Source organism: Phascolarctos cinereus, unplaced genomic scaffold, assembly GCF_003287225.1.
Source record: "Phascolarctos cinereus isolate Bilbo 61053 unplaced genomic scaffold, phaCin_HiC Scaffold_1;HRSCAF=81, whole genome shotgun sequence".
NCBI lineage: Eukaryota > Metazoa > Chordata > Mammalia > Diprotodontia > Phascolarctidae > Phascolarctos > Phascolarctos cinereus.
In genome coordinates this window covers 201,633,337-201,645,585 of record NW_027555514.1, presented here as the reverse complement: position 1 = coordinate 201,645,585, position 12,249 = coordinate 201,633,337, and the positions used below count along the sequence as shown (strand labels likewise).

The following is a 12,249-nucleotide window of genomic DNA, read 5'->3' as shown; positions in this document are numbered from 1 at the left end:
AAAGTTCAAAGCTTCCAGGTCAAGTAAACAACACTCAAGCAACCAAAAAGAAAAAAATTCAAGGACCAAGGAGTCACAGTCACAATCACACAAGATTAGCCATTACTTTGAAGAAGCAGAGAGTCTGGAATATAACATTCCAGAAGGCAAAGGATAGAGGACTACAGTCAAGAATAATTTACCCAGGAAAACTAAGTATAATTCTACTCAGGGGAGAAAGTGGACCTGATAAAATACTAAAGATGAGTAAAATCTCTGAAATACAAATATAGCAATCAAGAGAATCATAAAAAGGTAAATGTAAGCAAACAAGCATAAGGGATTAAGCAATAACAAACTATTTACATTCACATATGGGCACATGACATGTACATATCTCTACAAAACCTTATCATCAGAGGCCACTGTGGAAGTCTTAATTAGACAAAGCAGCTGTTAGTAGTTTTGTTTTGCTTTGATAACCTTAAAAGAAGAATGGAAAATAAGGGGAAAAGGAATACACTAGGAGTGGCTAAGGAGAAGCAAGAGGAAGGACAGGGAAAATTATTTCACATCATCAAGGTGATACAAATGTAGTCTTGACACGTAAACAAGGGACAGCCAAAACTGAGAATGAAAATTCTAATGTCTCTAATGGATATCAGTGCAAAAATTATAAAGAAAATATTAGCAAGGAAACCACAGCAACATATCACAAACATTATTCACTATAATTAGTCTGAATTCAGACCATAAATGCAAGGATGTTTCAATATTAGCATAACAAACAAACAACTGATTGTATTAATAACAAGAACAAGATCAGATTACACTAAGAGACAGAGAAAGCTTTTGACAAAATGTAACACCCATTTCTATTAAAAATACTAAAACGCATAAGAACAAACAGAGATTTCTTTAATATATTTAGTATCTATCTAAAACCAAGAGCCAGCATGACCTGTGATGTTACAAAAATAGAGGCCTTTCCAATAAGATCATGGATAAACAAGTATGTCCCTTATAACTGATACTATTCAATATGAATAAAATGCTATCTATAGCAATAAGACAAGAAATTTTTAGAATAAACACAAAGATGAAACAAAATTATCGCTTTTTTCAGATGATACTATAGATGACTTGGCACGGTGGATAGAACACTAAAATGGAGTCAGGAACACCTAAACTCAAATCTGACCTCAGACACTATCTATGTGACCCTGGACAAGCTACTTAACTCCATCTGCCTCAGTTTCCTCACCTGCAAAAAGAGGAAAATAACATAACTACCTCAGAGAGTTGTTGCAAGGATCAAATGAGAATATATTTACAAAGTGCCCAGCTGCCTGGCACAAAGCATGTACTTAGTAACTACTTATTTCCTTCTTTCCTTCCCTCAGTAGATTTACAGAGTATAAAACAAACCTACATAAGTCATCAGCATTTCTGTATATTACCAACAAAATCCAGCAGAAAGAGATAAAGATAGTCCATTTAAAAACAGGAAACAAAAAGCATCTACCTGTCAAAACACACAAAGGAATTATATGCTACAAAATATTCTTTGCACAAATAATGACAGGTTAAATAATTAGAGAAATTGTTCATGGGTAGGTTGAGCCAATACATTAAAAATGACAATACTTTCTAAATTAATTTACTTATGTTATGCCATAACAATTAAACTACCAAAGGATTACTCTATAGAGCCAGAAAAAATAACAATAAAATTAATCTAGAGAAACAAAAGGCTAATAATCTCAAAATAAATGATGAAAAAAGTGAAAAGAAAGGGGGCTGAGCACTAATAAACCTCAAACTATATTATAAAGCAACAATCATCAGAACAGTTTGGTACTAGGTAAGAAATAGATTGATCAGTGGAATAGATTAGACAAACGATATACAGAAGCAAACAAGCACAGTAGCCTGGTGTTTAATAAACCTAAAGATCCCAGATTGGGGCAAAAATGATCTATTTAACAAAAATTGTTGGGAAAACTAGAAAGCAGTTTGGAAGATACTGGGTATTACTAACATCTCACACTGTCTACCAACATAAGCTCTAAATAGGTACATGATTTAGATATAAGGGTGACATACTAAACAAATTAAAGGAGGAAGGAAGAAATGGTTAGGAAAAGAAATTATAACCAAGTAAGAGGTAGAAAGGATCTATAATAGATATGAGTGCAAAAATTATGAATAAAATATTAGCAAGGAAACCGCAGCAACATATCACAAAGATTATTCACTACAATCAGGCTGAATTTAGATCTTATAGACCTTACAGAAGGTAAAATGGAAAATTTTGCTTACACAAAATTTTAACGTTTTTGATAAATTTGCAGGTAGGTAAATAAAAAACAATCTTTATAGCAAGTTTCTTTGAAAAAGTCAAATTAGGGGCAGCTAGGTGGCACAGTGGATAGAGCACTGGCCCTAGAGTCAGGAGGACCTGAGTTCAAATCCAGCCTCAGACACATAACACTCACTAGCTGTGTGACTCTGGGCAAGTCACTTAACCCCAACTGCCTCAACAAAAAAAAAAAAAAAGGAAAAGAAAAAGTCAATTAGACTTTTTCAGATAAGATGGATATGGAACTGATTCACATTTTTAAGAATAAAATCCATTCTCCAACTGATAAATAGTCAAAGGATATGAATAAACGATTTTCAAAGGAAGAAATCCAAGCTATCAATTAGCTACATGAAAAAGTTCTCTAACTCACTAATAATTAGAGAAATGTGAACTTAAGGTACATTTAGGATTCATTTCTCACCCATCAGTTTGACAAAACAAAAAGAAAAATATCAAATACTGGAGAGGGTGTAGAAAAACATTAATTCAGTGTTAGTGCAATTGCGAATTGGTCCAGACATTCTGGGAGATGATTTGGCAGTATGCCCCCAAATCAACTGAACTGTACACTCTCCTTGATCCAGAAATATCACTAGGTCAATACTACAAATAGATTAAAGAAAGGGGGAAAGGACCTATACATACAAAAATATTTACAACAGCTCTTTTGTATTGACAAAAAACTGGAAACTAAGGTGATGCCCATCACTTGGGGGAATGACTAAAGTACTATTGTGCTTTTAGAAATGAAACCTGAGAAGGCTTATATGAACTGATGCAGAATAAAATAAGCAGAATTAGGAGAAAAGTTTATACCATACCAACAATAATATAAAAATAAACAACTTTGAAAGGCTTGGAAACTCTGATCAAACAACCACAATTTCAGAGGACTCATGATAAAACATGCTGCCCTCCTCCAGACAGAGAGGTGATGAGCTGAGTGCCACTGAGCTATTTTTAAGGAGTATTTTAAAAGAGCATTCCCACTTCTTGGAGATCTTCACACAGAAGCTAGATAATAACTTGTTTATGTTTTAGAGGGGCTTATTTTTCATCTACGGATTGGATTATGTAGTCACCAAGTTTCCTTCCAGTTCTTGAAAATCCTTTGACTGTGACCCTCTGGATGCTACAGTTGGTGGAAGTTGCTGTGACAACTGCACCCAGCCCTAGAACATTAAGATGTTCCGTGATCATTTGAGAATAGCCTAATAAGTCACATAGGAAAAATCAAATATCTGTTATCCAGATTATGATATGTAGTAGAATGAACTTGAGTTAGTACATTAATACATACATTTGGGACAAGTACTACTTACAGACAATGAGTTGGACTCTGAATTGAATAGGAAAAAAGAGAAGAATGAATTGCATTTTATAAATTGCATGGCACTTTAAATGATCTTGAGGTTCTCTCTAGTGCAAAGACCCATCTTTTCAATATGGATCTTTTCCTAGTGAATCTCCATAGATGGAGAGTTTGGAATACCACAATTTCTGTGAAATTAGAGAAGTGACTGAAAAGATAAAGGAGGGATGCATGGTGGCCACAGGTAAGCTGTTACATATTTCTACTGGTGACATACATTCAAAAAGTGGCTTAAAAGATATTGAGGAAAAGTATGATTGGAAAAGGAGGTCACTAATGTTACATGAGTAAGAAGGGTTAACAGATGGACAGCCCAAAAACTACACTGGTTTACTCAATATGCAAAATGCAGGAAGCCCTTCAGCAGGGAATATCTGTTTTATACAAGAAAAAAAAGATTTCCATTTGTACCAAAGGATGGAATACCAATTTCTATGAGATCTCAGACCCACTAATGTGTTAAAGTACAAAAACAATAGAAGCACATGCTGGAATGAAAGTCAATGAGGAGATGTTTGATTTTAGTGTTATGCTTTTTATAATTGACTCTAATACTTCCATATGTCACAATTGTTTTAAAGTACCTCTGTCACAAAATTCTCAAAATTCATTAAAACAAAGTAATTACAGTTCTCTCTAATTTAGAAAACAAACACCATATCTCATACCAGAAGCAGAAAGGAAAGAAGAATATGATGTATATGTTGAAGAATCAAGCAAATGATGAGTACCAACTCTAAAAAGGCTGTAGTCACTAATGTGATTTTATTTTTTCTGTAATTTCTGTACTAGGATTGCCAAGTGAATATTACTGTTACTAATTTGCTATTTACATTTCATTTCATTTTCAAATACCTCTCTTTTAGTGTAGGTAGTAAATAGTACACAGTACCTCTTTATATGAAGACATGATCCTTTCAATGGCATCTGCTCCGGAGGCCAATAAATTTCGTGCAGTGGTAAAGGCTTCTGTACGTTCACTAACCATAGCTTGTTTCTGGTCATCCTCTAAATCTTAAAGAAAAATTAAGAACTGCTGTAGTTGTCAAGTGGCCTCTATCCCCATTTCCACACACATATTTTTAAACAATTCAATTCTAGCTAAAAAATCAACATGTGTTAATTTAAATGTGTAAGTATTAAAGAAAGCTTTAAAGTAAATTATTTTGCTGGATAGGGAGAGAAAAGGTCCAGACCTGTGATTTCATTTGATATAAGAACTTCCTCTACTATATGCCCTGTCTGTAATGTATACCCTTAGAGAGTTATATAAGAATTAAGAGGTTGGCTTGTCCCAGGTTACCCAGCCAGTACGTATCAGAGGCAAGACTTGAAACAGGTCTCCTTGACATCAAGGATGCCATACTATTCATTACTTCCTGTTGCCTCTCATAAGTAATTAATATATTTTTGAAATTTCAATACCACTGACTATTTATTTGATAGTGCCTTATCTTTTATTTTCCTCCAAGAAAGGTAAAAATATTAAATAAAAAGTCCTTACTGACCAGTATTATTATGTAGCTTAAATTTTTTTTGTTTTAATTTTAAAGAAATTTCATTCGAACTACATTTGTGAAAGAAAAATATGTCTATATTTTAAACATCCTTTTGGAGTGGGAACAGGATAACAAACCTCAGGAGCAGAATCTCATGGCCTTTTTCTCTTTAGGTAAAAGATCCTGAATATCAAATTGTGATAATTCAGCTTTTGCTGCCCAAAGTAGAAGTATTGGAAATCCTCATATAGAACACAAGAGGTAGTGTCCAAGGATGTTCCCTCTGAGACTTAATTATTAAAATATATTACTTTCAGCCTTAACTTTTTTGTCTTTTGGAAACAAGGTTCAGCATAAGATCTTCCATGAGGACTTTTCCTGAGTCCTCTTCCCTCTCCTCCAATTGTTAATGCTTCTTCCTACCCTAAAATGACTATGTATTTACTCTGCATATATTACTCATTTACTTTTCTGTGTTTATGTTGTTTTCCTCCAGTTAAATCTAAGCTCCTTGAAGAAAGGGACTATTTGATTTTCATCTTTGTATCCCCAGCACCTAACACAGTACTTGGTAAAAAGTAAATGCTTAATAGTGGCTCATTGAACTGTTTAGTTGAATCTAACATCATCTCTCCAGATTTTTTCTTTATCAGAAGAGGTCATGCTGTTTTATGAAAGAAAATAATTGAGATCCATGTGACCTGTACTACGTAATACTATTTATTCTTTCAACAATATGTTACAGAAAACCCCATAGCATTTAGTTATGCAATACACAAGAATATGAACTATGCTAGTGTTAACAGTAGCATAGAAGAAATAAGATAATAAGTTTGGGTGTGATCAGAGAAGAATTTATAAGGAAAGTGACACATTACCTGGGCTTTGAATAGATGGTGTTGCTATTATATAGAGATCAGGAATGAAGGGAAAGAGGGGCACTCCTAGTGGAAGGAATTCTTTGCTTGTAAAAGTATGGAGATCAAGACGCAGGAGGCATGTTGTTCTGGAAACATTAAGTAGTTTATTTTGTTTGTGACATGTTATGTAACAGAGAAGGCTGGAAGAGAAGCTTGGACCCAGAAACAATTAGACATAATAGAATAGTGTTTGATAAACCCAAAGACATCACCTACTGGCATAAAAGGTCTCCCTAGTCAACAAAAACTGTTGAGAAAACTATAACAGGGCATAGCAGAAATTAGGACTAAAACAAGATCTTAAACAATATATAACATGTTACCAAAAAAAAAATTAACATTTTAAGCCTGGGGCAATACAATGGCCCCTAAGATCCACATCATTCCTCCTTTATTTTAGACAAAAAGTTTGAATGTAATAACAATAACTCTAAGCCTCCAGTTAGGAATACTCCTAACATTGAGACAGAGGTTGGGATCTTTGTTTAAATACTTAACTTCTCATCTCATTACACTCAAGGAAGAATTCAGACTATCAGGAACATTCGGGTAATGAAACAGCAGATTATATTTTAGTGTCTGAGGATAGGCAGGCACCGGAAGAAACTGGGGAAAGCACTCTTAGTATTGTTCTGCTCGGAGAGCTATATAGCTGATGGCCCTCCCCAAGATTTCCGTTCTCTACTATAGCTCAATACTATCTTCTCTTTCTCCTTTCTCTGGGTTTTCAGTACATGCCTTAGCTCTTTTCTTCCCACTCCACTTCCAAACCCTCTATCTGGTTCTGAGATACCTCCTCCCTTTCACACAATTTCCTCAGGGTGTAACCAAGTCTCTCATGAAATGACTTTGACTGATTCGAGGAGGTTTAGAGGCACCGATCAGACTCAGTTATGATTAATTCAACCAATAAGTGTTCTTTTGTTACAAAGTATTCTGGTCTGTGCCTAATTCAGGCCATCCCCTGGTAGGATATTGGAACAAAATGAGACACTCAATTTTTTAAAAAAGAAATTTACTTAGCTATAGCAAGAAGGATATTCAACAAGGATAGTTATTGAGGGCACCTGGAGTTGATTCAGCTGAGGAAAGCTCCTTTGCCTGAGTTATCCATTTTCAAGCACCGTTGGAGCATTTGGTGGCTGCTTTGTATTCATGTGATGAGGAAGCAATATCAACAGTATGAGCCTTTATTCCTCTAAGCCAACCAAGTCTCCAAGAAGGTCATACCTTTTAAGGAAAAAACAACCTAAAAGTTGGAGGGGTTAGAATATTGCTCATACCACCAGTACTTTTAAATGTTTGGGGAAATCAACAGAAACCCACCCTTACACTTATATCACAATAAGATCCAAATGGATACTTAAATATAAAAAATTATAAGCAAATTAAAGGGATCACAAACTTAAAGGTCTAAAGTTGATAGACCTTTAAGGTACTACCAAAAGGTCCTTAAGAAATTAAATTCTTTAAGGTATTACCAAAAGTTTAAAGTACTACCAAAGGAACTGCCTTACAACTGGGTGATATACAGACGTGTAACAAATGTCAGGGGAAAACTACCTCAGAGAGTAGTAATTAATCACTTAATAATGTGAACTCTTTGCCCTTTTCCATAGTGAGAGATAAGAAAGGAGAACACTGTGACCTGGCATTTTGAGAATTTGTCTCACAGATAAAGGCGGGTAACCACAGAGCATAAAAATGGACAATTTTGATTACATAAAAGTGAAAATATTTTTCAAAGTAAATGCAATTAGAATTAGAAGGGAAGCATATAATTGGAAAAATCATAATAGCAATTTTCTCATAAAGGGCTCATACATAAGATAGAGAACTGGTACAAATATGAGAAAGCCACTCCTCAATAGATAAGAGGTCAGAGAATATGAAAGGACAACTTTCAAATAAAAAAAAAAACAGGAACAACCAGGTGAAAAAAAATATTTCAAGTCACTAATAATGTAAGAAATACAAATTAAAACTCAAGGATTCTAACTCACAGCCATCAAATTAACAAAGATAAAAAATGCAATTGTTGGGGAATGGTAACATTTTCCATTCTGGAAAGCAACTTGGAACAATATACCGAAAGTCCCTCAACTGCATACTTTAACTCGGCAAGGTCAAAGATGTATAAAAAAAATTTATAGTAGGAATTTTTGTTATAGCAAAGAACTGGAAACAAAGTAGGTAGCAAAGTTGTGGAATGAACAAATGGTGGTATTAGTAGATTATATATTGTGCTGTGAATTTATGCAGAACAAAATGAGCAATTTACAGGATGACAACTTATAGAATGACAACTTTAAAGCCTTTAAAACTATGATCAAAGCAGTGACGAATCATGACTTTAGAAGACTGATAGTGACCCATATCTTGGCAAAGAGGTGCTAAACTAGAGATTGTAACAAGTAAAAATGATGCTGAAATGCAATTTTCCTCCAGAGCATGATCTTTTTAATTTTAATTCATATCAAATGGTCATATCATTTTAATAACAGTGACCTGTATACGATTAGTGAAACAGGTCATATTGGCACCTCAGCATGATCAATTTATTAGTTAGCCAAACAGTAACCAATGGGGGCAGCTAGGTGGTACAGTGAATAGAGTGCTAGGCCTAGAGTCAGGAAGACTCATCTTCCTGGGCTCAAATCTGGCCTCAAACACCTCCTTTTGAATTTAACTAAAAGATGGAGTTTTGACAAAACAGGAAAAAGATGGATTACAAAGTAATATTCATTATTAAATGATTAATTTTCCTCAAGGTGCAGAATATGTTTTTAAAAATAGTTATTTTGTTAATTTGTTTTAATTAATAATTGTTAAGGATTTATTGAATGCTTATTATATGCCAAGTACTATGCTAGGCTAGATTCTAGGGATTCAAAGACAAAAAAATGAAACAATTGTTGCCAGACTTTAAAGAATTTGCAGTCTAGTTGGGGGAGACAACATATACGTGTATATACATATACACTATGTACATACATGTGATCTCACAAGTTAAGGTATCATATGAGATTTTTACTCCACCTTTACATATATTCATGTAGCTCCATATCTGTCAATAGATTAGAAATATAATATGTATGTATATAACATGTATACATGTTAATGGATTATATATTTTAAGTTTATATATTACATATATTATAAATTAATATATTACATATTGCAAGGGTAGTCTCGGTATCTTAACTAAATGAGATCATAGATTTTTAGATTAAGTTTGAATAATCTTTTAAACTAGAATGATGTTCCATAAGAACTGTGTTTGGATAGGCAGAGGAAACTTGGCCATGCCAAAGGAGCATCTATAAATCATCAAGCGAATTGAAATATATTCATTTTAGAAATTGGTGCAATGTGCAATGGAAATCTTGAAGTTCAACCATTCCACTCCCAGCCCTAGGAATCTCCTAGAGAAAAGAGGGCTCACCTTTAGTCTTGGCCTGGTCCCTTTTCCCCAACCCCACTCTGACTGGAAGAGGACCCTTAAAACTTCAAAGGGTCCAGAAGATTTTGGACCACTCATTTTTGCATTGCTCTCTTAGCCAGTGCCCCCAGATCAGCTGGCAGATTGTCTACATCAGGAGCCAAGGACCACTTCACCATGTTTAAAGAGAATGTATTGAATATCCTACAATGGGGTGAACACCTCACAAATAGGAGAAAAGGACTTCAAGAAACTAAGAGCTGTTTGTTAACCTTTTGCCCCCAGTCTGGGGGAAGAGCCACTGATTCTTCATATGCTATATTTTGTGGTGAAGCCTTCCAGAAGCTGTCAGTGCTTTGAGGGTTAGTCCCCTGGGGTCAATTAAATCTTCAGGATAGTTCCAATACCTTTTAAAGAAAAATTAACCTAGCCTGCATGGGGTACGGTTAGGAAGAAAACACCACCTACCACGGTAAGGCCCTCGGACATGTTTTTAACCACAAGCTTAAACATTGTGAGCCTACATCTAACATAGAGGCCATGTGGAACAGTGGAATGAGGAAATAATTGTATGTCTGTGACACCTAGGTTGTACTCATAATTCCTCCATTAATTAGCTGTACAATTTTGTGATGGTAGGCAATCTTCTTAAACATCTCCAGGCCTTAGTTCCTCACTCAAAAAATGAATTAAACTGTATGCATTTTAAACCTATTCCATTTTGTATCATGATTCAAGAAAACCAACAGTCAAAAAAATCCCTCGTTGCTACTTTTCTCTGGTCTTTCCATTCCTTTTCCTATTCACCTATCCATCCTTAAACTTGGTCTTTATCTTTTTTAAAATGTTGATTGATATAAACATTTCAAAGATCTCTAAGAATGTACAAGTGTTGAAAATGTAATAATGAATAATAATGAACACAACAGTTTCATCACCTTGAGACAAAAACAGATTTTATTCTTAAACAACAATCCCATGCATATTATAACCTTATGGAGAACAGAAGATCTTAAGATTAATATCTTAAGAAAATGGGTTGAGAAAGTCCATTTTACCTACTTTCTCATTGGTTAGTTTATTATCAAAAATCTCTGGACAACTGCTAGGAAATGTCATAATTTAGTTTTATTTCCACTTACTCATTTTGAGATAAAATTTTATCTTGTTTAATCAATGTCTTATTCTGGCATTCTTAAGTTTACATAATATGCTATTTTTAAAATGTTTTTTCTATTCCTTGAATTTGGAATCAAACAATCGGTATCTCTGATAGCTAAAAAAAATGTTTTCAGCAACCTTAAATCACCTACAGGAAAAAAATTCTTCACATATCTTGTTTACTTCTTACTTATCCCAATAGGGCTAATTTATCATTATTAATAATTGTATTTTCTCTACTCTAAGCTGCATGCCCCAGGGTTCTATAATAAGGCCAGTGCTTCTAAACATTTATTATTGCTAACCATGCTATAGTCTTGTCATTAGGTCCTCCTCTGACATACATTAATCAGGAAAAAATAAGTATTATCTCCTTCTGAAACCTTTAAGGTAATTATCATGTCTGTTAGAAGTTCAATCTGAAACATCAGATGATTTTAAATGTATTTAAATTTTTTCTCTATATGCCATCTCTTTCTATATCCAAATCATCTCTTTTCACATTTATCTGCATGCCTGTTATTACCTCTTCCCACTTTTTAGTCCCCCAAAAAAACATAGGGAGGGGCTAGCTTATTTTTTATCTTTGTATTCCTGTCAAGGCATGGAGCCTTGTAAATAATAAGCACGTAAACTAGAAAACAGGATTCAAAAATATCTTGACAAAATAAAATATTAGACTAAATTGAAAAGGATTAAATTTAACAGGGACAAATGTTTTATCCTTGGTTTTAATCAACTCCACAAATATCAGATGCACTTGGTATGGCTAGACAGCAATTTGTCTGGAAAAGATGTAGGTATTTTGAGAACTATAAGCTCACTACGAGTCATTAATGTTATATAGAAGTCAAGAAAGCCAGAAAATGAAGCTACATCTCACTGGATGAACTTGATGCTAGTAAGACCACATCTGTAGTAATGCATTCGATTCCAAGTACCACATTTTAAGAAGGAATAATGGAGAGTATCTAAGGAGAGCAACTGGGGCCTCTAATTCAGTGTAGTCCCTTTTCTGGGCTATTTCTCTAATTTGAACTTACTATCAGTTTGGATCTCAAGAAGATGGCTGCTACCTTGGGTTCAAGAACATACCCTGTGGCACCATCAGTGTGCTTTCTATTAGCAATCTACAGGTATTAGATTCAACTAGCTGTTATTAAAATATTTACTGCCAAAAACAGTAGTACAAAACATTCCCCCCATAATCCTTTGGCAAAATCTCCCACAAATAGATACGGTGACCTTGGAAAGAATGGACACAAACTTAAGAGCACTACAGTGAGGGGCAGCTAGGTGGCGCAGTGGATAGAGCACTGGCCCTGGAGTCAGGAGGATCTGAGTATAAATTTGGCCTCAGACACTTGACTCTTACTAGCTGTGTGACCCTGGGCAAGTCACTTAACCCCATTGCCTAGCCCCCCCCCAAAAAAAGTACTACAATGACGAATATAAATAACCAAATTAATTATAAAGGACATATGAAGAAAGATGCTATCTGCATCCAGAGA

General features: G+C 34.6%; 1 protein-coding gene across 1 annotated transcript in view; it reads right to left on the bottom strand.

The window, feature by feature from the left end:
* The window catches only part of ABCD2 (ATP binding cassette subfamily D member 2), an 82,765-nt gene that overhangs the window by 64,252 nt on the left and 6,264 nt on the right, over positions 1 to 12,249 (bottom strand). The window contains 1 exon segment of the mRNA XM_020973724.2: positions 4,609 to 4,730. Coding sequence (XP_020829383.1) covers positions 4,609 to 4,730 — 122 coding nt within the window.